The following is a 27063-nucleotide window of genomic DNA, read 5'->3' as shown; positions in this document are numbered from 1 at the left end:
TAAAATTGTCGGTTTTGCTAAAAATATCCCAACCATGTTGTTCAAATGTGACCATGAATCTAGTCACAACGACCTGCTCCGATGTGCAGTGGGCGCTTTCCCGGCTGGACAAGCCGGTTATAAATAGCAAAAAAGAGATGTCTCAATATATTTCCACTAGTCCCATGCAAAAATGGTGGCATGCCAGTGGGCTCCAGATCACTGAGGTGCTCATTCAGGTAAGATACCACCATGTGTACTAGTAATATTCAACGCAACACTCTCCTCTCAATCCGGGAAAGGACGGCACTCCGGAAGCTTGTGTGGGAGCCAAATTGCATTGATAACTACCTGTATGGCTCTGCAATGAAATTAATAAATATTTGAAAGCGCTTCCGGATTGCCATACTTTCCTGTACTGAGGTTAGGGTATTGTTTTAAAAAAAAAAATCATAATATTATTATTCTATATATATATATATATATATAAAACAAAATCATATATATATATAAATCTTCTAACGTTATTTAATTTTCTAAACAGTTAGGCACCCCAAGTTAAGACCTGTTGTTCCAGAAATAGTAGCATGTTAGCATATTTAATGATTAGATAAGCTCTTCTGTTTAATGACAGCATTTTAAAGCTGCTCTTCAGGATATACGTAGAAGGGTGGCTGAGTATGTAGCTTCAGTCTGATGTACAGGCACTGGGTAGGTTAGCACAGCATTTCGCTGTACCAGAAGAGCATATATTGTTACTATATTTACCACTTTTAACAGAAATTAGAAAGTATTTTAATAAGAGCGGTGATTATTAATAGTATGTCAAATCAATCAGTAAAATCAGAACAAAGCAGTCCCATAGCGTAGTTTTAGATAATGCCAATTTGTGAGCCCGCCCATTTAGTGAATTTAATCTTCCCCACGTGTGACAAGATCTGTTCCGTGTTTTGATATCTCAGCGTATTGAAGATCATGTCTCTAGAAAACCTTGGGTTCCCCAGGTTCTGGGTTGGAACTCTGGGTTCCTTTTATTTCAAATGGAGAAAGAGATTGCCATGATACGAGGGATACATGCTTCCAAGAACTCCTAGCAGGCACTGGCAGCATCGTCTGTCCCTTTAAGCAGAGTGCAAACATGAAGGTTCTCCTTCCCACTTTTCTTTGTAGACTCTTTATATGAATCTTTGTTGGTTTGAATAGTTTTTTGCAAATGCGGTGTTGTATCTTTTAATTGGTCAACCCTCCACTCTACTCCATTTACTCTCCAGGCCAGTTTTTTAAAATCTTTGCTGATTACCTGTGGTTTTTACCTCAGTGAGATCAGTTTTAATCTTCTTGCTTAGTTAATAACCAACATTTTGTTCAAGACCAATTCAAGTGTGGGATAGATTTGTGTTTGTCCTTGATCAGAGAATCCTGTAATGGCGTTTGTGTTTGGCTTTAGCGCACTTTAATATTACCTCGCTTATCTTTTCTCTTTATTTAAGCCATAATTGTGTTTTATAATGAAATTGTTTTTGAGCTATAATGGTACCACAAATGATCTGGATAAAATAATTTCTACCGAAAAACCTTACTCCGATTGCCATCAGCATGATATTCACTAATTGTCAACCATGAGTGCACCCATCATAAATAACGCTTTCCAGTACGAGAGCCCTAAGTAAATGCAGTACTATGGTGGCACGGTGAATAGAAAGGAGAATGAGAAGAATTACTTCACAGCTCAGTGCTTAGTGATTTGAAAGAGAGCATATATATATATATTAAAGGTATAAGTGAAAGATTGCTACTAATAGCAAGTGAGATCGCTGTAATTGCTAATTAGGTAGATCACAGAGCTATATCCAAAGGCGGCTTCTTGTTTGGTTATGATGGGCCAGTACAATTTACAGCAGGGTCTTTGAGCCAGGTAAGCGGGATTACATTTAACACCACCTTTAATATTCTTAATGGTAGTGCAGTTCGTCCATTCAGCATCATCCTTGGATTGGGAGTAATAGAAAGAACAACCTTGGTACTGTACAGAAACTCCAGTCACCGGTCACAGTGTGCAATCTTCATTGGCTTCACCTGCATCCCACAGCAGCAGTCGGCAACTTGAAATGCCTTGTGGTGTCATTGAAGCCACATAGGAATCCATGATTGAGTCTGTCTGTCATTCTTTTCGGTTTCTTTTTTTATTCTCCAGTGTGACCCTTAAAGACCTCCCCTGCTCTATCTTCATCCACACTCGTCAAGCTGTGCTCTTTGATGCATTCTTTTCTCTGTTTGCTGAAGTTTATCTGTTCCCTGGTATCACTGTCTCCTTTTTACCTGCCCACAACTTCACTCACAAGTCCCTAGAACAGTTTTATAACTTGGCACCAAGCTTTTAGTATTTAGATTTTTGTTCTGACACTAAGCTATCTGTTTTTTTTAAACAAAATAACACTACACAGCATGTTTGATTCTTACATTTACTTACATTTTTGTTAAACAAATGTGCATTCTATATTTGTCATGTATTTTGAAGGGTATAGCTTTTTCCAACCTTTTCTTTACTGCACAGAAAACAGGCTATATTTCTCTACAATGGAAAACACCAAATTTGATGTTGTCCCTAAAATATTACAGAAATCACTGAAAAAGGCACATTGTGTAAGCCTAGCTTTTCATTAGTGGAATGGATCATATAAGTGTCAACCTTGGAATCTCAAGTAGACACAGCACAGTATTCTCCATGCCAGTCTCTTGGTCTGCTCTTTTTTAAAAAGTTAGCTTTGAATGCACAGTGAGTCCACTTAATAGAAGTTTTTTAAGATGTGTTACCTTTAAAATTTATTACTTTCTCCTAAATGTACAGTTGTGTGCTATAGTGTTCCCTCTTAATGCCCCAATAAGCTTGTAATGCATTGGTACCAGACTCCACAGGGTTTGGGGGTCTGGTAAATAATGATTTTTGTTACACACGTAATTGTAGCTGGCACCTTTTAATGCACATGATTTTTTCTATTTAGGACACTGCAACAACATACATTGCCTGGCAAAAGCTATTAACCAGATTGCTGCAGCCTTGTTTACTATTCACAAAGGGAGCATTGAAGACCGCCTTAAAGAATTCCTGGCTGTATGTATAATTTTTATGTATCATTATTTTAGAAGCTGAACCTGCACTAAAAAACAAATGCTCTGCCTCTGTGGGAAAGCTCAGTGCTATGGCATGAAAGATCGGTGTGTAAACTTGAGTATGTAAACACATTGGGGGTTGAGGATATTTCATACCCAGCCTTTACAGTTTATTTGTTTATAATACTTGGATCTGTGTATCAACCCATTCTCCTATTTTCCTCAATACAGTCTATTTGTGGCAACACCAATCAAGGAACATTAGAGTTGGAGCTTACATAATTAACCTTATTTGGTAAAGAGCCCTTGCATTTATACGGGTTCCGCAGTGAAACAAGCCCACATTGTGGTGGTCCTGTTGACCATCTGTATGCTATGCAGGAGTTTGCTGGGAGACCCACCAGGTGAAAATGGACTGTGGTGACTCTGGTGGTAGACTGATTACAACGGCCATGTGCCTAAATGAACAAGGCCTGCACTGTTCTGGAGAGTAGGTGTCTGGACCTACACTGATCCTGCAGCTTGGTCAATACATATTGTTGGTCACATTCAAGATATTGTTGTTAGCTAACTGATAGACTTCTAGTCGCAGATTCCTTACCTTAGACTATCCCTCAGCATTAGATTTTTTGAGTCCGTGCCAGAAGTGATAAGCGTGGAACCTATGTAGGCACTACCCCGACACACTGATGTCAGCTACTTCCGCAACTTTCCATTCCTGGCGCGCAGAGGTTCAATGAGACCTGACCACTGATGCAGGAAAAATTAAGGCTCTGAGAAGGATATTCCTGATACTACAGTGGAGGGAGAGTCAGTAAGGAATCTGCGGCTAAATAGAGCCTCTATTAGATAAGCTATTACCACTGGAAAGTAACTTGTTCATCTGATAGACTTCTAGCACAGATTCCTTAACTTACAATAAATACCCAATCAGTGCATTCCCAAAGGTGGGTCTGCAAAGCCAGTTCTGAATCAGAAAGTCCTGTGGGACCAAACAGGTGAAGTGCCAGTCGTGATGGACCAGACTGTCCAGTCAGTAGTGTTTGGTAAATGTGTGGAAGGATGTCCACATTGCTGCCTGACAGGTATTTAGGACAGGAACTCTGTGGGCTCACTCAGTGGGTGCGACCTTACCTCTGGTGGAATAAGCAAGCAATACCTAAGGGGGTTACTTATTGGCCAGCGCATAGCAGATCTTAAAGGCGAACGGTTTTAATCTAGAGATGGTCCATTTCTACACATCCTTTCCCCTCATAGCAGCTACGTACTCCACGAAGAGTTGATCATCTACCGAAAGTCTTTTGTATGTCCAATAGAATGACAGTGGTCATTTGGATCCAGACATTGGAGCCTCCCCTCTTCTTTAGAGGTATGAGACTGAGCAAAGAAGTTAGGCAGGGTGATGTTTTGGCCTACAAGTAAGGGAGTCACAGCCTTTGAAAGGAAGAAGGCACGTGTCTGGAGAACCAACTTGTCCAGATAGAAGGTAGTCTGAGGACAGTGTGCTGAGAGCTTCTTTAATTCGCTGACCTCTCCTAGCCAATGATACAGCCCCTAGAAGGACAGTTTTGAAGGTCAAGAGCTTGAGAGGGCAGTTGTGCAGAGGTTCAAACAGTGCACACATCACGAAAGCGAGGGGCAGGTTCAGATCCCGCTCGCACATAATGAAATATGCGTAATGGTGGGGGGCGGGGGTGTAACGTGCACAAGCCTTTAAGAACCTAGACACAACAGGTGACCTAAATCACAAAGTTTGGTCTGGCAACCGCAAAAAAAAGCCGAAATGGCTGAAAGATAACCTTGAACTGTGCCCAGAGTAGAGCCCTACTGGGCTAAATAGAGAGCAAATAGGAGAACCTGGAATATTGGTGCACAAGGGGGTCGATGTTGTGAGAATGCCAGCATGTCACAAACCTATCCCGGCAGCAGGCATACACCAATGTGGTGGTGAGACACCTGACTGCCAGAATAACACAGACTTCGGGAGGAAATTCAACAGTTATTAACTCTCACCTCTCCCTTGCCACTCATAAATGTGAAGGGTGCACAGGTTTGGGTGCAGAACCTTCCCATGATGCTGTGACAGATGGTCTTCTCAAAGGGTCAGCTTGATCAGAGGACCGATTGTCATGCTCTACAGCTTGGGATACCAGACTTTCCATACTTAATCTGGAGCCATAAGAATAACTTGGGTCTGGTCGTTGCTGATGTTTTTGAGAACTCTGGTCAGAAATTGTATTGTAGGAAAGGTGTACAGGATGCCAGAGCTCCAATCGAGACGAGAGTCACCTTGGAAACTTCGGTGCGCAAAACTGCCAACATTTTGTGTTCTCTGTGGTGGTGAACAGATCTGACCACGGTTCTCCCCACTGCTCAGAGAGTCCTTGCACCACCTCTGGACTGAGATGCCATGTGTGATCCTCTAGGCATCTTTGGCTGAGTTTGTCCGCCTTGGTGTTTAGAGAGCCCGACAGGTGTTGAACCACCAAGGAAATGCCCTGGCATTTCCGCCATGTCCAGAGACATAGAGCATCTTGAAAAGGGTCCAAGACCCCACCCTGTTTGTTGCAGTACCACATGGCAGAAGTGTTGTCCATAAACACCGTTGATCTAAGGTAGAAAGGCTTTCAATGCCAAACAATTCGGCCAAAGCTCCAACAGACTGATGTGGAGCTCAGACTCCACCGGAGGCCAGAATTATCTGATCTCCACCTCTCGCAGATGGTTGTCCCAGCCCAGGAGTAACACATCTGTCACTACAGTTATCTCTGGTTGGGGAAGGGAGAGGAGTCTACCACTGACCAAGTTGTGGTTCGTCATCCACCACTGGAGCCCTTTAGCAGTTCCCTCTGAGGTCTGGACCACGTCAAAGATAGTGCCCTGTTGCTGCCCCCACAAGGACTTCCGTCCCCATTGCAGAGCATGCATAGGCCAATGAGCATGTGTCACAAGCAGGATGCAGCAGGCCATGAGGCCCAACAACCTCAGAGTGTTTCTCATTGAAATCCAGGATAGAGGCTGAAACATCAGTACCATAGTCTAAATATCCTGGACTCACCGCTCAGGAGGGCAAGTTTGATACTGCATTGTGTTCAGACTGCTCCACTGAAAGGGAGTGTCTAGCAGGTAGACGGGTGTGACTTTGGCATGTTGATAGCAAACCCCAGCAAGTGCAAAAGGTTTGCCGTAGTCTGGGAGGTGAGAGACGACTACCTAGGGCTAGCCCACCTTCAGCAGCCCATTGTTGAGGTAGGGAAAGACTAGAACCCACCACCTGCGCGTATGAGCTGCAACCAACGCCATCACTTTGTGAACACCTGAGGGGTGCTGACGTCAGGCAGCAAGGAGCTTGAAGATCACTCCCTTAGCGCATTCAGGTACATGGTGGGGTCAGTCCCCACAGGTCTCTTAGTTGTGATCACGCTCCAGACACCACAAACACACCAAGTTGGGGGTCTCTCGCTGACATCTGCCTGTATCAGGCTCAGGATGGTATGAAACCAGCCAGTTTCTTGGGTGACATCCTTCACACCAGGAGGGGAAAAACTCCCAAAGAGTTAACAAAAAGCAAGTAAGAAAATGACTGGATGGTCGCTCAGCCCAGATCATTGCTATCTTTCGCAGAAAGGAAAGAATGGATGTCAGCATGCCTGGTGGCACCTGTATAGGTACCATTCACATTACTTCAGGCGCGGACAGTACCAATGCAGAGCTGAGCGACACGGCCTACTGGCACGCAGAGGTACTGCTGAGAAATCTTCCAGATTTTGTCTGATGCCTGGGGATATTCTAAGGTAAGTAATCTGTGGCTAGATAGTCTATACTGGATAAGGCATTACCGAAGGTAAGGAGCTCATTTTTCTCTACACCATGCCTCCTGAGTAGATTGAGCAGGACACTAAGGATAAAGATTTTTTTTTTTTTTTTGTTAACAGCATGCCCAGTTATCTTCTACTTGACATGACACAGGCTACAAACATACAGGGCACACTCCTGACCTCCCTCACACAGGAGTGCTCATTCTGCTTAACAGGTTGAATGGCCTAAGATCTATCACTGAAGGTATTGAGACTTTCTGCTGAAGGACAAATTCATAATGCTCACATTGGTTCAGATTCTGTCTGCCCTGGAAGCAGTAATCTGGATGATGACCTTCAAGTTACAGTTCCACAGGCGTTACTTGTGTTTCAAAGTGGGCCATGAACACTTTCAAGTTGCCAATCTCACATATAGGTTAATCTCCGGCCTGTTGGATGTTCACTAAAGTAATTGAAGTGAACATTGCCAATCCTTGGATCTTGGGGTTCCTGTATTTCCGTCCCTCAACAGCAGCTGATCAAGATGGGCTCACTGCAGTCATTTATAGATCACCTCTGGACGACTGCAGAACTCATAACATCATTGGGTTTCACTATAAATGAGCCTAAGTCTCACCTGATACCCCCGTAGAGGTTACCATTCATTTGGGCAGTCCTGCACAAAGTGAAATTCAAGGGCTTGAGGTTATGATCCCATGTTTGTAGTTTGGTCCTGGGTCACTGTGGCTCTGAAGCTTCTTGGTCTCCTGACCTCACGCATGCTCCTTCTCCGCAGCACCAGGTGGCACTTGCAGGCCATACAGTGGCATCTGAAATCCGAGGGCACAGTATAGAGGCAGCTACTCTGGCTCCATGATCGTCATGAGGGAGATAGCCCAAGATGTGTGACGGTGGCTGACCAATCCCAGTATGTCCTATGACAGACCACTCTCCCTTCACCACCTAGTGATTTGATTGGATTGCATTGAGGAGAGGAGGGCTCATCTAAGGGAGGTGCAAATCAAAGGCCTCTGGTCCCCAGCAGAAAGCATGGTTCTACATCTGTCTTTTGGAGTATGTGGCCATTCGTTTGGCCATAAAGGCTTTCCTGTTGTCTATTGAGGGAGACTGGTGGAGTTTCTCAAGGATAACACTATCACCATGTGGTACTTCAATAAGCAGACTGGAGTGGGGGTCCTGGGTGATATGCAAAGAAGTCTCTGTAGGTCTCTGGAGCAGCAGAACATCTACCAGAAACCCACCTGTAGGGGTCCCAGAATGCCAGAGCAAACAAATTGAGCAGACGTCTGGCAGATCATGAGTGGTGTCTGCAACCCAAGGCGGCATATTCAATGTTATGGGTAGAGTTCTAGCTAGATCTGTAAACTGTAGGAAAGTGCCACGTTTGGCATGGTTAGCCCTCCACATTTTGCCTAATGTTGATGCTAATTTCACTGTGTGTGTGTTGGGATCCTGCTAATCGGGCCCTGTCACCAGTGTTCTTTCCCTAAACTGCACTACTGTTTCTACAGTTGGCACAACCCTGGCACACAGCTAAGTCGTTTGTAAAATGTATTAAGCCATCCTAAGGGACCCCTCACCAAACTCATGCACACTGCCATTACTGCTTGTGTGTGCTGGTGGAGAGAAAAAGGTAAAGTCGACATGGCATCCCTCTTTGGATGCCATGCCTACCAACCACGGCATCCCTCTTTGGATGCCATGCCTACCAACCACTGCCTGTGGAATAGGTAAGGCATCCCTCTAGCAGGCCTTACAGCCCTAAGGCAGGGTGCACTATACCACGGGTGGGGGCATAGCTGCATGTGTCACTACAGTGTCTCTAAGTGCATTCTTAGGCTTTGTAAGTGGAGTGTGGCCACATTAAGTAGATCGGCTGGGAGTTTGTCATTACGAACTCCACAGCTCCATGATGGCTTCACTGAAGACTGGGAAGTTTGGTATCAAACGTCTCAGCTCAATAAACCCACACTGATGCCATTGTTGGATTTATTGAAAAATCTCTAAGATGCCAACTGTATTAATGACTGGTCTGTGCCAGCGTGCCTCTAAGAGAGACGTTTTTGACCACATGAAGCCTATGGAGTGAGAGCCTTTGTGCGCTCTGGGGTCAGGAACAAAGCCTGTGGGTGGAGATGCTCCACACCTCCCCCCTGCAGGAACTTCAACACTTGGCTGTGAGCCTCAAAGGCTCAGGCCTCCTGTTACACTGCCTAAGTGCACTCCAACTAGTGGAGAATCCCGCCCCCTGGACCAAGCTCCACTTTTGGGAGCAGGTCTGGTGGGAAAATTAGGAAAAACGAGGAGTGACTACTGCAGCTGGGACCACCCCTTAAGTGTCCAGAGCTGAATTTACTCCCTCCTTGCAGAATCCTTCATCTTGCTTTGGATGGGAGTAGCCAATAGGGATAGGAATGCCTCCCCCCAAAAGGGAGTGGGTACAGGAAGGGTGTAGCCACCCTCAAAGACATTAGCCATTGGCTACGGCCTTCTGACCCCTGTAACGCCCTAAATCTATTATTTTGGGGCACCCCAGAACCTGGTTCTTCAGTTTCCTGGCAGCCACAAGAAGAAGGACTGAAGAAGCAACCCCAGCATTGAAGACTCCAGACGACAACGGACTTGGCCTCAGCCCTACCGGCCTGTCTGCAGCAGAAAGACTCCTGCTACAAAAAGGAGACACATCTTGCAGGACCAGCGACCTCTACAAACCTCCAGAGGACTGCCTGCCCACCAGAGGACCAAAAACTCCTGAGGACAGCAGCCCTGTCCACAAGAAACATCCCAGAGGGACTCCAAAACCACGCAAATCCGCAAGCCCTGCCCACTCTGCACCTGACGCCCACAGCCCAAATCCAGGTGGCCCACCGGTCCAGAGAAGGTCCCCAGGCCATTCTGACCTAGAGTCCACCGTGGGTTGACCCCTCCTGGCCTACATGGCAACACCTGCAGCCTAAATCCAGAGGACCTCCTTCACTGAGACTGGATCAGAAGATTCCCGTCGCCCAGAGGCACTCGCAGCTCCCTGGCCTTGGGGAATCCAGCCGACAGTCCAGTAATATCCAGCAAGTGCCTAACCTACTTGTCTAGCCATTGGTTTTCCACAACTGACTTCCTGGACCCAGCCTGCAGCATGTTGTGACCCTTTGGCTTCCCTTATTGAAAAGCATTTGGCTTTTGTTGCTGTGTTTGTTTCCTGCCACCCCTGTGCTCCTGAGGGTGTATGTTTGGTGCTGACCTGTGCCCCAACACCCCCCACCCTTGGTGCTCATCCAAACCCCCCAGGTCTGTGCCCTGAAGTTGCGGGTACTTACCTCCAACCTGTTTCTTTCCGAGTGTCCCATTCTCTATAGGATTCCATTAAAAACCCAACAACAACTTTGACCTCTGCACTCGGTTGGCCCTGTGTTGCAGGTGGTGCACTTTTGGGGTCAACTTGAACCCTGACCTGCGGACATCCTAACCCCCGAAGACTGGGATCGTAAGTCGAGTACTTACCTGTTAACTGTGCTAAAATGTTACCTCCCCTAGGACTGTATTTGTTCCTATGAGAAATTGCAGTCTACTTTTGTAATTAAAAAGTGGTAATTACTTGTAAACTGTTTTACCTGCAAAACATAAGCAAAGTATATTTGATACAAACTTACAGCTGTACTTACCTGCCACAAAGATCCTTTTGGTTCTAAAAATACAGTAACAAAATATATTTTTGCAATATAAAAACATTGGCCTGGAGTTAGTCATTGAGTGTGTGCTTCATTTCTTGTCTGTTTGTGTGTACAACAAATGCTTCGCACTACACTCTGATAAGCCTAACTGCTCGACCACACTACCACAAAAGAGAGTATTAGAATTATCTACTTAAGCCTCTGTTAAGCCACTGGGGATCCACTGGTCTCTGTGCACACCATACCTCATTTTGTTATGGTATATACAGAACCAGCTTCCTATATCAACGATTTTCTATGTTTGCATTCCCACCAGGGCAATAATTCTGGTTAGAGTGGAACAGGAGACAAGTCTACACCTTGCTACCACTACTTCTCCTGCAGAGAGCTCTGAAGATGATCAAGAACCTATTTGCCCCAGACAGGTCCAGGATTGTGTGGCACTAAACCTGGGAGCATGACCATCTGTCATTCAATCACACTCTCACTTTGGGTTTATCTCATGCCTCAGCAACAGTACAGGTCCTTCATAAGAGCCTCCACAACTTACACCTCCATAGATGGAGATTGAGTTGTGGCAATTGACTGCTTCGTTGGCATCCTTGCTACCAGGGACCATTGCACGAAATCCATCTTTGCTGGGCATTTCAACAGATTTGTTGCCGGGGTGATGTCTGAAACACTGAAAGCCCTTACAAGCGAAGCTTTCAGATATTTTTGTTTATTCTTTCTTTAACCCAGCAAGACCTTATGTTGGACACTACAAAAGATTATTTGTTGGCTGTAGAAAAGTGCCCCTTTTTGGCATGGTTACCCCCACTTTTTGCCTGATACCTGATGTGATTTTGACTGAAAATGCACTGGGTTCCTGCCAACCAGGTCCCCAGTGCCAGATCTCAACTGGACCATTGTTTCCCCAATTGACAAACCCTTTAGCACCCTCTGTTAGTCCTTAATAAAAGGTACCCCCTAGTACCTAGGGCCTGAGGTACTAAAGAGGGACCCCTCCCCAAGGGCGTGACAGGCTGCCATTGCAGGCTGCATGTCTTGGTGCAGACAAATATGAAAATACAACATGGCATTCAGCATGTGTGCCATGTCCCCCAACACTGCATGCAATATATGTAAGTCACCCCTACAGCAGGCCTTACACCCCTAAGGCAGGGTGCATAATATTGCATATGAGGGCATATCTGCAAGAGCAGATACGCCCTTTCTATGACTTTGTCGATCCTAGACTTAGTAAGTGGGCAGGGAAGCCGTTTTAAATGCCTGTGCTGGCCACTGGTCAGAATGAGTTCCCCATCTACATGATGGCTTCACTGAAGATAGGGATGTTTGGTATCAAGCATCTCAAATTGATGAACCCACACTGATGCCAGTGATAGATTTATCAGTACATGCACCCAGGTCGCACCTTATAGGTGCCTCCTAAAAACCTACCAGCCTCTGGTGTGCTTGCTTACTAGTTTGAGTGAGCCTGCCTCCACAAGATAAGTGTTTGGACCCCCTAAGGTGAGAGCCTTTGCTCTTAGGCGGTCAGCTACAAAGGCTGCTCTGGAAGGGGTGTTACACGCCTCCACCCAACAAGATGACCTGCAAATCTACTTTCCAAGGCGGGGAGCTTCAAAGGAGCCCTCCACCCTTGGTATGACGATCTGGCTTCCCTCACAAGGGATATGCCGACCTCCTTGCTCCAGGGCCTATTTGTCACCTGGACAGGCAGGAAATTTAGGGTTCAGAGAGGTGTGACCACCCCTCGGGTCAGTCCCACAGGTAACGTGAGCTGCCTGATGTGGACACCACATTTTAGAATCTGCCATCTTGGTGTGTATCTTCTTTTTGAGTTGTGTGTCTCATTTATTGACTATTGTGTGCATTTGTGGATGTCTGCACTACCTCCAAATAGAGCACTTTGGGATTGCACAGCAAGCCCCTGTCCACTCATTGGGGTCTTTACATGGAATGTCTAGTTATTGATATACCACATAAAGAGCCAGCTTCCTACATTGTTTGTTTTTGGCCTTTCTGCTTTTCCTGGACCAGCCATCCTTGTTTAAATCATCAGTTGTGATCATATTATTTAAATACCATGTGTTATCACATTGTGATTTAGTCTTACTTTTTAACCAATGCCTTTTCTAATGCAGATATCCCATCCTGAAGTATTCCTAATCATCTACCTCATAAAATAATATATTAACTTGTCCTGAGTAATACTAGTTTTTGGCTGTAGGACGGAGTTATAAATGAGCCTTATTATGCAACTTTCTTAGTTCTGTGATCACCGTCTGGTCACATTTTCACATTTCTATAGTGATCCATAGTAGTTATTCAAAACAATGCTACAGTCAGGCAATATTTAAACATTAATATTATTCATGCTCACAGAAATGGTAGATCAACATGAAAATGGAGGGGGGGGGGTGGCCAATTGCCTGACAAGATGGTCGCTTGTTAGCATCGCTCTGACAATCCAACAACGTAATCCCCCTAACATCCGTGTAACTATGCGTCCTTTCAGCTAATGGGCATAGTTGTGTGCTTTGTTGGCTGAAGGGATGCCATTGCATCGGAAATACAGGGTGTGAAAACTGCCTTGGAGACAAAAATATACTTGATTTCAATGGGGGGTCACCCTAGTTAGGGCTGATTTGTGAAATGAAGAAGGTAGAAGAGATCATGACAACTCTTAAGACAGACGCGAAGGAGATGCAGGCCCAGATCTGGGACTTGCAGGCCACAATCAAAAATATGGAGCTGCAGCTTGAGGACTGTGAAGGCCGTTCAAGAAGAAATAATATTTGCATAATTGGAGTTCCAGAGCACTCTGAAGGCCCTGTGGTCAAGTTATTCGTAGAGAATCTAATAGCTGACCTTTTGCAGCCACGTGGCCTATCTAAATTCTTCTCTGTGGGCACACTGTGCCCAGCAGTCCACCTAGACGGGGAACGCCACCTCGCCCTATTATAGCTCGTATTTTTAATTTCAGGGACCGAGATCTCATACTGAAATCGGCGCGTGCTGCCCCACCCCTCATTTATGAAAATGTCACCATTAAATTTTTTCCTGATTTTACACTAAAGGTCCAAAGACCTCAATGTACCTTCCTGAATGGTAAAAGGGCTTTGAGGGAGCAGGAGATCAAATATGCAATGCTCTTTCCTCCAAAATTGAGAGTGGCAGCTGAGGGAAAAACGTGGTACTTTAAGATGCCCGAAGACAGGTGCCGGGCTTCAAAACGCAACCACGCATTGGGAAAGGGAGACATACATGCAACACACCTGACACCCAGGGGGTAGCTGAAGACCCCAAAGCAGTGGTTCCCAATCTGTGCGCCGCGGCTCCCCTGTGCGCCGTCAAAACTAGCCAGGGGCGCCGCACACAGTTTGGGAACCAATGCTATATTGCCCTCCACATTGAGTTAAATGACAATAATAAAAAAAATACGTATCAGTGGAAGATCAGTATCAGCAGCCTGCAAGGGGCATAGCCACTAAGGAAGGCTCGCTCGATTTCGAGCACTAAAACAAAATCGTTTAATCTGCATTCCGTTGATTTTCCATTTTATGATTCGGACCTAAATAATGAAAACTAGTTTGTGGTGGATATACGCACTGTCTCCTATTTAGTAAATCCTGCAGCGCCCTCTAGTGGCCATGAACTGTCACCTATAGTCCTGGTGTGCTTCACTTCTCTGGGCTGCTAATTCAGAACACTGGCTCAATCAATGTAAATTTAAATAAAAGCAGTGGCCTAGCAAAGGTGTAATTAGCCCTAATGCGAACAAGACAATGGGAATCCCTTTTCCTCCCTGTTGGTTACTTAAAATAACCATGCTTGGGGTACAGTTCCCCTAGTATCCCTGTGCACCAGCTGCACGTACTGCACTAATGCATCATCTTACAGGGATATGAGGTCCTTTTGATTTGAATAATTTAATCATTCTGTGGGCAAATAACGAGGTGCCTTTTAAATATGTTTTTTTAGAATCTGCTCTGTTTTTCAGGTGATGATTTTCCACTTTTAAACTATTGAGACATTTACAAACCACTGAACCAAAGATAACAAATATAATATTTGTTGCATACATGCCAACCCGATTTTGACGAGATACTCCCAAATTTAAAAGCAAAATTAACTATTTTTAGCTGTCTCCTGTCTGAAATTGCTCTCACCTTAAATATGTCATTGAGGAAAATACATTTGCCCGATTTTGTTCTTAAAATTTACCACTTTCAGTTCTACAATGTTGGCATGTATGGTATGGCAATCATTATTGTGTAATATATGAAATTACCTCACGATGAAGAAAACCGGACAAATATCTATCAGATATTTGTCAAGTTGCTGTAGGAGAGGAGGAAGGAGAGGAGACAGCTCAATCTACTCGTGAGAATGTGGGTGCTCTTCTCATCAAATGATCCCTACCTCTTTCACTTATCTCTTCGGTACCATGAATTGCTAGGTGTTACGTTTTTTTTTGTAGAAGTGACTTAGCAAATCGACACCTATATGATGCCTCAGTAGGAGGGAGCCTAAATCTTGGTGAGCTGCCTACGTAACGTATACTAGTGGGGAGCATAAAGAGAGCACAGATTTTACAGACCTGTATAGTAATCCCTCAGCATTAGTAGGCCGTGCTCAGATCTTAGTGAAGCCTGATTAAGGCCTTTCTAGTAAAGAACCCAAATATCATTTATCGCTCTGCACAAGGAGTCAAGTGCTTAGTATTATTTCCAGCGAAAAAAATAGGAGTACCCCCGAGGCCGTGCATACATCCCCCCACCCATGAAAAAAAAAGTAACATAATGGGGAGCCACAGCTCACAGCCAATAGGTCAAGGGAGCCACAGGTCAAAAAAGTTTGGGAAACACTGCCCCAAAGGAACAGTGATACCCCGGGATAAAAGGCATCCAGGAAATACACTCTAGGAGCAAGTGGGGAGATACCCGTTCCTAGTGAATACTAATGAATATAACATAAAATGTTAATTGCATCAGACCTTTTTCACACCAATGTGACCACGAGAAGAGTGTGGAGAGGTAGAGATTGCTGGAGTTTGATAGCAAGCAATGTTGAACAACACTGGTAACGTTTAGGATTTGCTTTGGGGGAGAAGTGATGCTGTGGGATGATGATTGGAGAGTGTCTTTACTACCTGTAGTTGATTAATGTTTAGTAGGGGTGTAAGGAAATGCCTCCTTGACATGGTTACCCCCTGACTTTTAGTCTTTGCTGATGCCATGTTTTGATTGAAAGTGTGCTGGGACCCTACTAACCAGGCCCCAGCACCAGTGTTCTTTCCCTAATCTGTACCTTTGTTTCCACAATTGGCACAACCCTGGCACTCAGATAAGTCCCTTGTAACTGGTACCCCTGGTACGAAGGGCCCTGATACCAGGGAAGGTCTCTAAGGGCTGCAGCATGTCTTACGCCACCCTGGGGACCCCTCACTCAGCACATGCACACTGCCTCACAGCTTGTGTGTGCTGGTGGGGAGAAAATGACTAAGTGGGCATGGCACTCCCCTCAGAGTGCCATGCCAACCTCACACTGCCTGTGGCATAGGTAAGTCACCCCTCTAGCAGGCCTTACAGCCCTAAGGCAGGGTGCACTATACCACAGGTGAGGGCATATGTGCATGAGCACTATGCCCCTACAGTGTCTAAGCAAAGCCTTAGACATTGTAAGTGCAGGGTAGCCATAAGAGTATATAATCTGGGAGTTTGTCAAGCACGAACTCCACAGTTCCATAATAGCTACACTGAAATCTGGGAAGTTTGGTATCAAACGTCTCTGCACAATAAATGCACACTGATGCCAGTGTGCACTTTATTGTAACATGCACCCAGAGGGCATCTTAGAGATGCCCCCTGAATACCAATCCGACTTCTAGTGTGGGGCTGTCCAGTTTCTGCCAGCCTGCCACAACCAGACAAGTTGGTGGCCAAATGAGGAGAGTGCCTTTGTCACTCTGTGGCCAGGAACAAAGCCTGCACTGGGTGGAGGTGCTTCACACCTTCCCCTGCAGGAACTGTAACACATGGCGGTGAGCCTCAAAGGCTCACTCCCTTTGATCCAGCACCCCAGGGCATCCCAGCTAGTGGAAATACCTACCCCCCCCCCCCCCCCCCCCCCCCGGCCACTGCCCCCACTTTTGGCGGCAAGGCTGGAGGAGATAATTATGAAAACAAGGAGGAGTCACCCACCAGTCAGGACAGCCCCTAAGGTGCCCTGAGCTGAGGTGACCCCTGCCTTTAGAAGTCCTCCATCTTAGTTTTGGAGGATTCCCCCAATAGGATTAGGGATTTGCCCCCCTCCCCCACCCTCCCCACAGGGAGGTGGCACAAAGAAGTTATAGCCACCCTCCAGGACAGAAGCCATTGGCTACTGCCCTCCCACACCTAAACACACCCCGGAGCCCAGGAAATCAGATTCCTGCAACCTGAACTACAAAGAAGGACTGCTGACCTACAAGCCTGCAGAGACGACGGACAACGACAACTGCTTTAGCCCCAGCCCTACCGGCCTGTCTCCAGAGTCAAAAACCTGCAACCAGCGACCTCTGAAGCCTCAGAGGACTGCCCTGACCTCCAGGACCAAGAAACTCCAGTGAGCAGCGGCTCTGCTCAAAAACAGCAACATCTTTGCAACAAAGAAGCAACTTCCAAAGAACTCACTCTTCTCGCCGGAAGTGTGAGACTTCACACACTGCACCCGATGCCCCTGGCTCGAGACCCAGAGAACCAACACCACAGGAAGGACTCCCCGGCGACTGCGACCCCGTGAGTAGCCCGAGACAACCCCCCTGGACCGCCACAGCGACGCCTGCAGAGAGAATCCAGAGGCTCCCCCTGACCGCGCCTGTAACAAGGGACCCGACGTCTGGACCAAGCACTGCACCCGCAGCCTCCAGGACCTGAAGGAACCGAACCTCAGTGCGGGAGTAACCCCCAGGCAGCCCTCTGCCTAGCCCAGTTGGTGGCTGTCCCGAGAAGCCTGTCTTACTTACCTCACAAACTAACCATTACTTACCTCCATAGGAACTGTTGATTTTTGCAGTGTCCACTTTTAAAATAGCTTATTGCCATTTTAACAAAGACTGTATATGATATTGCTTTAATTCAAAGTTCCTAACTTACCTGTGTGGAGTACCTTGCATTTTATGTATTTACTTCAAATCTTGAACTTGTGGTTCTTAAAATAAACTAAGAAAATATATTTTTCTATAGAAAAACCTACTGGCCTGGAGTTAGTCTTTGAGTGTGTGTTCCTCAGTTATTGCCTGTGTGTGTACAACAAATGCTTAACACTACCCTCTCATAAGCCTACTGGACTCTGTGCACACTATTTCTTACTTTGAAATAGTATGTACAGAGCCAACTTCCTACAAGGGGTGACAGGCGCTCTGAATGTTTGGGGAAGTGGACGAGTTCTAGTCCGCAATGCAGGGTGGAAAGGGGGGTTAACAGCTTAAAGGTTGTGTTCCACATGTAGTTTTTTTGTTTGGATGTGTGGCACCGCATGAGGTGTGTGTTCTCCTCTGCCTGGGCCCAGTATCTGCCCACCCCTCCAATCTAACGGCTGCCAGAGGGGTTCCTTGACCCAATATAAACATGGCCAGGAGATCTGCAGAAATACACTTTAAGGTACTCTACTGGAACGTTAACGATCTGGGAGATAGGATTAAAAGCAAAGTGGTGCTCAATTCATTAAGTGGCAGTCCCTTAATTTTGTACTCCTCCAAGAGACACATCTCAGGGGAAACACATTCCGGGTTCTAGATAGGTGGGGCTACTGAGGCATGGCCTGTGCAGGTTACACTTCTGGATCTAGAGGGGTGGGCATACTAGTAAGATGCACCATACCCTACACTATCACATGCATTAAATACAATGATCATGGGAGATATGTAGTTGTTTAAAGAACATCAGGGGGAAACTGTAGGAAGCTGGCTATGTATATACTATATCAAAATGAGATACAGTGTGCACAGAGTCCAGGGGTTCCCCAGAGGCTGAAGTAGATAATACTAATGCTCTCTTTTGTGGTAGTTTGGTCGAGCAGTTAGGCTTATCAGAGGGTAGTGCAAAGCATTTGTTGTACACACACAGGCAATAAAGGAAGCACACACTCAATGACTAACTCCAGGCCAATGGTTTTTAAATAGCAAAAATAAATGTTGTTACTTTAGTTCGAGAACCACAAGATTCTGTTTGCAGGTAAGTACATTTGCAAGTAAGTAGCACTTGTAATGACAAACTCCCAGCCCAGGTACTCAATATGGCCACACTGCACTTATATTGTGTAAGAATGTACTTTGACACTGTAGGGGCATATTGCTCATGCAGCTATGCCCTCACCTGTGGAATAGTTCTCCCTGCCTTAGGGCTGTAAGGCCTGCTAGAGAGGTGACTTACCTATGCCACAGGCAGTGGTTGGTGGGCATGGCATCCTGAGAGGAAAACTATGTCGACTTTACCTTTTTCTAACCACCAGTACACACAAGCTGCAATGGCAGTGTGCATGTGCTTGGTGAGGAGTCGCTTAGGGAGGCATGCTGCAGCCCTTAGGAACCCTCCCTGATCACAGCGTCCTTGGTACCACTGCTACCTTTTACAAAGGACTTAGCTGTGTGCCAGGGGTGTGTCAATTGTGGGAACAATGGTACAGTTTTAGGGAAAGAACACTGGTTCTGGGGCCTGGCTAGCAGGATCCTATCACACTCTGTCTCAAGGCTGCATCAATATCAGGCAAAACATAAGAATTTAGAATGCTGTTGCTGCAACTCCAGGAGGGAGGGCTGATAATGGGGGGAGACTTTAATGCCACCCTTTGTGACGAGGTTGACTGCTGGCCACCGCAACAGACTTATTCCACACGTAGTCATTTGGCACTGGGGTTGGTAGACACCTGGAGAACACTGAACCCCATGACACAGCAGTTTACCTTCCTCTCGGTGGTGCATGGTAGTCACTCCTACACTATATTATCACTCTTTCACACCAACTTCCCTGCTTCCAAGACATTTGCCATCTGTCTAGAGGTATATCGGACCATTCCCTGTTATGGGCTACATATAGGATACTGAGCAGTCACAACCAAAGGTGCATAGTTTTGAGCCCCTGGTATCTACAACATCTTCAGATTAAGACTAATCTTCGCTAAATGATAGATGAATACTTTGCAGAGAACAAAGGGTCTATTGCCTCAGCACAGACCATATATGAGGCATATAAGGGGCCAAGGCATATCCTTGATGGTTGGACAAAAATAAAAGAAAAAAAGAGCACAACTGGATAAACTTGAAGCAGAGATTCTGGACCTTGAGTCCTGCCTCATGGAGATGAATAGCCCAGGCACATGACATCACCTGACAATTAAATAAAAAGAATATAGTGCTATAGAGAGAGATGATTTATGAGGTGGGAGATGAGGCAGGGAAACTTTTGGACTGGCTTGATAAGAGAGATAGAGCAAACCGCTGGGTAGCGACCTTGCAAAATGAGCTGGGGGACTTTATAAAAGCTTGCCAAGAAATCGCGGAGGCGTTTGCGACTTATTTTGCATGCATTTAGTCCGCGGCTGAGAGGGTCACGCCGGAGGAGGCGCAGGCCTTTTTGTCATATATTCAACTCCCAGGACTGTCTACAACGGACTGAGTACTCTTAGACCAGGAACTAACAGAGACGGAAATCATACAAGCGATCCGGAGCCTCAACTTGGGGAAGGTAGTGGGGCCAAATGGCTTACCCATACCTCCACAAACTCATGATGATTAAACTTGCCCTACATCTACTGAGCATGTTCAATGAGAGCTGTGAGAAGGGATCCATACCATTCAACCAGCGAATGGCCAGTGTAGTCCTCATACACAAGAAGGAAAAACCGGCAGATGAATGTAATTTATATAAACCAATGTGCCTCTTAAATGCTGAAATTAAGATTCTAGCTAAATTATTAGTAACGCATATGACCAAGGTGCTAACGTCATTGGTCCATCCGGACAAGTCCGGCTTAATGCCAGGACGTAATACTGCACTTAACCTGCATCGCCTGTATGGAGTACTAGGAAGGGTGGCGGACATCCGTGAAGATGCCTTCATTATGTATCTTGACGCCTGTATGGCATTTGACAGGATCGAATGGCCATTCCTATTGGCAGTACTGACTAAATTAGGCTTCGACCCAAACTTTTCTAAATGGGTGAGGCTCCTTTATGCAGAATCACTAGCACAAGTGGTAGTTAATGGAGGCCTATCTCCACTTTCTGCCTGCAGAGAGGCATGAGACAGGGCTGCCCGCTTTCCTCCATGCTATTTGTGGTGATACTCGAGCCACTTGCAGCATGGGTCAGAGGTGATACGTTGATTAGGGGACTCAGGTGGAACGCAGAATGGGAGGATAGACTATCCCTCTATGTGGATGACATCCTACTGTATGTCGCTGACCCAAACACCACATTAAATAGAATAATGCATATTTTTACACTCTACAGGCAACATTCTGGATATATAATTAATTGAAACAAATCCCTAATCAACTTAGTAAGAGGTCAGAGACCAAGGCTCCCTCGAGATTGTGAAGCAACAGTGGTGACAGAGGGGTTTAGCTATTTGGGCATCTATGTTAGGACTGACCCGGGGACCTTCTATACAAAAAAACACTAGAGCCTCCGCTTACACGTCTGGGAAGTGACGTCCACCACTAGAGATCTCTCCCACTGTCCCTCCTTGGGAAAGCCGCCCTATCCAAGATGATGGCCTTACCCCGCTTGGTGTACATTCTCCAGAATACACCATACTCTGTCCCAGTATCCTATTTCAAGAGCATTGACAGCTAACTTCGTACCTTACTGTGGGATGGGGGGTCACCTAGAATCTCCCTTACGAAAATGACACAAAGTTGGTACAACGGAAGGATTTCCCTACTGGACATGCAGAAATATTATTGGGCAGTGCAACTGGTGGTCCTTAATCAGTGGGCAAATGCATCAGTGGAGGAACCTGCCTGTTGGATGGACAGATATGTTATGTGACCCCGGGAAAATCTCAGGGCTCTTTATGGCACTACCCACACTAGACTTTTTCCACACCCCACGGCAGTCACACTAGCGATATGGCAGGACGTATCCAAGGCATTGGGTTGGAGAGGTAAACTCACAGAGACTGCTCCCTTCTAGGAGTCGACAAGCCTGGGCACCCTGGTGGGACCTCATTGGCATTTCCAAAGTGGGTGATCTCTGAAAGACGGGGCGAGGTGATCCCGTTTAGGGACTTGCAACAGGAATATCAGTTAGCATCTATTGAGACATACAAATATTTGCAAATCCGTTCAGCATTGCAGCAAGCTATACAAAGGGGTGAAATTCAGGATAGGCTCCTTGATGAACCAATGCCGAAAAGGGCAATCTCCCTTACATACTGAAAACTACAAAATAACTTACCTGATCTCTTAATAATGCTGAGACTTCGATGGGAGCAGGACCTTGGGGACCCTGAAGACGAGGATTGGTAGGCGGCATTGGCTTCCCCACAAGAAGTAGCCATACTATATAGATTTAGATTAATACCACTAAAAATCTTGCATAGGAGCTACTAAGCATGCACCACATTAGACAAGATGGGGAAGATGTCTACTGCGCTGTGTCGTAGAAACTGTAGTCATGTGGGAGCTTTCTCTCACATGCTCAGAAGCTGCCCTCTCATCCAGCAATGCTGGGAGACAGTTGTGACTTGCCTCAACACAATAAGTGGCAATACCAGGCAAGCATCAACCTAGTGGTGCTTCTTGAATAGCTGGGGTGAGACTGACCTTTCCCGCATGATCCAGATCTGGGTAACCCTGGGCTTAATAGTCGCTAAACGTAACATAGCTAGCCTTTTGGTGACTGACCGGTCACCACAATTGTGTGATTGGAAAAAAAATATGGACTGGTGCATGGTGGCGGAGCGGCCGGTTTACGAAGGTAGAGGATGTCCCAGTAAGTGGGGTAAAAAATGGAGCAGATGGAATGATTATCGGGGAGGGGGGTCTCTCTGCCCCTCTGGAGAGCACCAACGGTGCTTATCCGCGCCACAGATGTACTATCTCTGACACATCCTAATGCGTTGGGATGGGGGAAGACAACCATAAGGCTTTCTTCCCCTTCTGCCCCTGCATGAGTTAGTGATAAACTGGTTAGTTTTTCTTTGCTTTATACATTTGCAATAAAAATATGTTCGATGGCATCTGTCGCTGTAGATACGCATGTTCTGCAATAGCTCGCCATCTGGTGTTGGGCCGGAGTGTTACAAGTTGTTTTTCTTCGAAGAAGTCTTTCGAGTCACGGGACCGAGTGACTCCTCCTTTTGTCTCCATTGCGCATGGGCGTCGACTCCATCTTCGATTGTTTTTTTTCCGCCATCGGGTTCGGACGTGTTCCTGTCGCTCCGAGTTTCGGAACGGAAAATTAGCTAATTTCGGAAGATTTTCGTCGGTATTGTTGCGTTCGGGATCGGCGTACTTAGATTCCACACCGCATCGAAGATCGAAGAGCTCCGGTGCCCTTCGGGGTAGTTTTTCGATCCTCCGTCGGGGCCTGGTCGGCCCGACCGCGTGCTGAAGAACGCCGATGGAACGGACCCCGTTTCGTTTCTGCCCCAAATGCCACAATAAATACCCCTACACAGACCAACACTTGGTCTGCAACCTGTGCCTGTCACCTGAGCACAGCGAAGACACCTGCGAGGCCTGTCGTGCGTTCCGGTCCCGAAAAACACTCCGAGACCGTCGAGCCAGAAGACTTCAAATGGCGTCCGCACCGACAGCCCAACGGGAGTTCGAGGAACAGGAAGAAGAAGGTACCTTCTCGATCCAAGACTCAGACTCCGAAGGATTCGACGATACACGAACCGTGAGTAAGACGTCGAAAAACACACAGAGAAACATTTACAAGGCCCAGGGGACGCCACTGCCACCAGGCCATGGCTCGACCCATAAATTCGGTGACCGACCGTCGGCACCGAAAAAGGCCAAAACAGTGCCGAGATCGTCCGACTTCGGTCGAGACACCGGCACGCAGCCTTCTCGGGACCGAGAAAGTGCTGGAGACAAGCCTCGACACCGAGATACCGGTGCGGACACGGCTCGACGCCGAGACAGCGGCACCGAAACAGATCGACGCCGAGAGGTTTCGGCCCCGAAAAGGAAAAAAGTCACCTCGGAGCCGAAAAAACACGCAGACAAAGTTTCAACGCCGAAACAAACTGCAAGCGACCCAGCTTCAGGCTCTTATACAGAAGAGCACTCGCTAACCTCCCAAATGCAAAAGCATAGGTTTGAGGAAGAGCTACAAGCAACTGATGTGGACCATACGCAAAAGCGTATCTTCATTCAGCAGGGGACAGGAAAAATAAGCACCCTTCCCCCCATTAGGAGAAAGAGAAGGTTGGAGTTCCAGACGGAACAAGCACCACAACCAAAAGTGGTTAAAAGAATTACACCACCACCCTCTCCTCCGCCCGTGATTAACGTTTCACCAGCACAAACTCCATCTCACTCCCCAGCTCACACCACCATGAGCCAGGGTGACCAAGATCAGGACGCATGGGACCTATACGACGCCCCAGTGTCAGATAACAGCCCGGAGGCCTACCCTACAAAGCCATCTCCACCAGAAGACAGCACCGCGTACTCTCAGGTGGTGGCTAGAGCAGCACAATTTCATAACGTAAGCCTCCACTCAGAACAGGTCGAGGATGATTTCTTGTTCAACACACTCTCCTCCACCCACAGCTCCTACCAAAGCCTGCCTATGCTCCCTGGTATGCTCCGGCACGCAAAAGACATATTTAAGGAGCCGGTCAAAAGTAGGGCAATCACACCACGGGTGGAAAAGAAGTATAAGCCGCCTCCTACGGACCCGGTTTTCATCACTACACAGCTGCCACCAGACTCTGTTGTTGTAGGAGCAGCTAGGAAAAGGGCCAACTCTCACACATCTGGAGATGCACCACCCCCAGATAAAGAAAGCCGCAAGTTCGATGCAGCTGGTAAAAGAGTCGCAGCACAAGCTGCAAACCAGTGGCGCATCGCGAACTCCCAGGCACTACTTGCGCGCTATGACAGAGCCCACTGGGACGAGATGCAACATCTCATTGAACATCTGCCCAAGGACTTCCAAAATAGGGCGAAACAAGTGGTTGAGGAGGGACAGACCATCTCCAACAACCAGATACGTTCCTCCATGGACGCTGCAGATACAGCTGCACGGACAATTAATACATCTGTAACTATCAGACGGCATGCATGGCTCCGAACGTCTGGATTTAAACCAGAGATTCAACAAGCAGTTCTCAATATGCCTTTTAATGAAAAAGAACTGTTCGGTCCAGAAGTGGACACAGCGATTGAGAAACTCAAAAAAGATACGGACACTGCCAAAGCCATGGGCGCACTCTACTCCCCGCAGAGCAGAGGGAATTACAGCACATTCCGTAAAACGCCCTTTCGAGGGGGGTTTCGGGGTCAAAGCACACAAGCCAGCACCTCACAAGCAACACCGTCCACTTACCAGGGACAGTATAGAGGAGGTTTTCGGGGACAATATAGAGGAGGGCAATTCCCTAGAAATAGAGGGAGATTTCAAAGCCCCAAAACCCCTACTACTAAACAATGACTCACATGTCACTCACCCCCTCCACACAACACCAGTGGGGGGAAGAATAGGTCATTACTACAAAGCATGGGAGGAAATCACTACAGACACTTGGGTTCTAGCAATTATCCAACATGGTTATTGCATAGAATTTCTACAATTCCCTCCAAACATACCACCAAAAGCACAAAATTTAACAACACACCATTCCAATCTCCTGGAGATAGAAGTGCAGGCACTATTGCAAAAGAATGCAATCGAATTAGTGCCAAACACACAAATAAACACAGGAGTTTACTCACTGTACTTTCTGATACCAAAGAAGGACAAAACGCTGAGACCAATCCTAGACCTCAGAGTAGTGAACACTTTCATCAAATCAGACCACTTCCACATGGTCACACTACAAGAAGTATTGCCATTGCTAAAACTACACGACTACATGGCAACTTTAGACCTCAAGGATGCTTATTTCCATATACCAATACACCCATCTCACAGGAAATACCTAAGGTTTGTATTCAAAGGAATACATTACCAATTCAAGGTACTGCCTTTCGGATTAACAACCGCACCAAGAGTCTTTACCAAATGTCTAGCGGTAGTCGCTGCACACATAAGAAGGCAGCAAATACATGTGTTCCCATATTTGGACGACTGGCTAATCAAGGCCCATTCGTTCATACAGTGCTCAAATCACACAAATCAGATCATACAAACCCTCTTCAAACTCGGGTTCACCGTCAATTTCACAAAATCCAAAATTCTGCCACGCAAGGTACAACAATACCTGGGAGCCATAATAGACACATCAAAGGGAGTAGCCACTCCAAGTCCACAAAGAATTCAAAATTTCAACACCATCATACAACGCATGTATCCAACACAAAAGATACAGGCAAAGATGGTATTACAACTCCTAGGCATGATGTCATCATGCATAGCCATTGTCCCAAACGCAAGACTGCACATGAGGCCCTTACAACAATGCCTAGCATCACAGTGGTCTCAAGCACAGGGTCACCTTCTAGATCTGGTGTTAATAGACCGCCAAACTTACCTCTCGCTTCTGTGGTGGAACAACATAAATTTAAACAAGGGGCGGCCTTTCCAAGACCCAGTGCCACAATACGTAATAACAACAGATGCTTCCATGACAGGGTGGGGAGCACACCTCAATCAACACAGCATACAAGGACAATGGAACGTACATCAAACAAAACTGCATATCAATCACCTAGAACTGCTAGCAGTTTTTCAAGCACTAAAAGCTTTCCAACCAATAATAGTTCACAAATACATTCTCGTCAAAACAGACAACATGACAACAATGTATTATCTAAACAAGCAGGGAGGGACGCACTCCACGCAGTTAAGCCTGCTAGCACAAAAAATTTGGCATTGGGCAATTCACAACCAAATTCGCCTAATTGCACAGTTTATACCAGGGATACAAAATCAACTCGCAGACAATCTCTCTCGAGATCACCAACAGGTCCACGAATGGGAAATTCACCCCCAAATTCTGAACACTTATTTCAAACTCTGGGGAACACCTCAGATAGACTTGTTTGCGACAAGGGAGAACGCAAAATGCCAAAACTTCGCATCCAGGTACCCACACAAAAAATCCCAAGGCAATGCCCTATGGATGAACTGGTCAGGGATATTTGCTTACGCTTTTCCTCCTCTCCCTCTCCTTCCTTACCTGGTAAACAAACTCAGTCAAAGCAAACTCAAACTCATATTGATAGCACCAACTTGGGCAAGGCAACCCTGGTACACAACGCTGCTAGACCTATCAGTGGTACCCTGCATCAAATTGCCCAACAGGCCAGATCTGTTG

The 27063-nt window shown here is 46.4% G+C and overlaps 1 protein-coding gene across 1 annotated transcript in view; it reads left to right on the top strand.

Annotated features, from left to right (window-relative positions):
- NCKAP1 (NCK associated protein 1) overlaps positions 1-27063 on the top strand; it is a 906912-nt gene that overhangs the window by 854480 nt on the left and 25369 nt on the right. Inside the window, exon 29 of the mRNA XM_069225777.1 lies at positions 2982-3091. Coding sequence (XP_069081878.1) covers positions 2982-3091 — 110 coding nt within the window. The remainder of the gene's footprint in view (positions 1-2981; positions 3092-27063) is intronic.

This window comes from Pleurodeles waltl, chromosome 3_1, assembly GCF_031143425.1.
Source record: "Pleurodeles waltl isolate 20211129_DDA chromosome 3_1, aPleWal1.hap1.20221129, whole genome shotgun sequence".
Taxonomy (NCBI): Eukaryota; Metazoa; Chordata; class Amphibia; order Caudata; family Salamandridae; genus Pleurodeles; species Pleurodeles waltl.
Note: the sequence above shows the minus strand (reverse complement) of the source record. Positions and strands in the feature narration are given on the sequence as shown.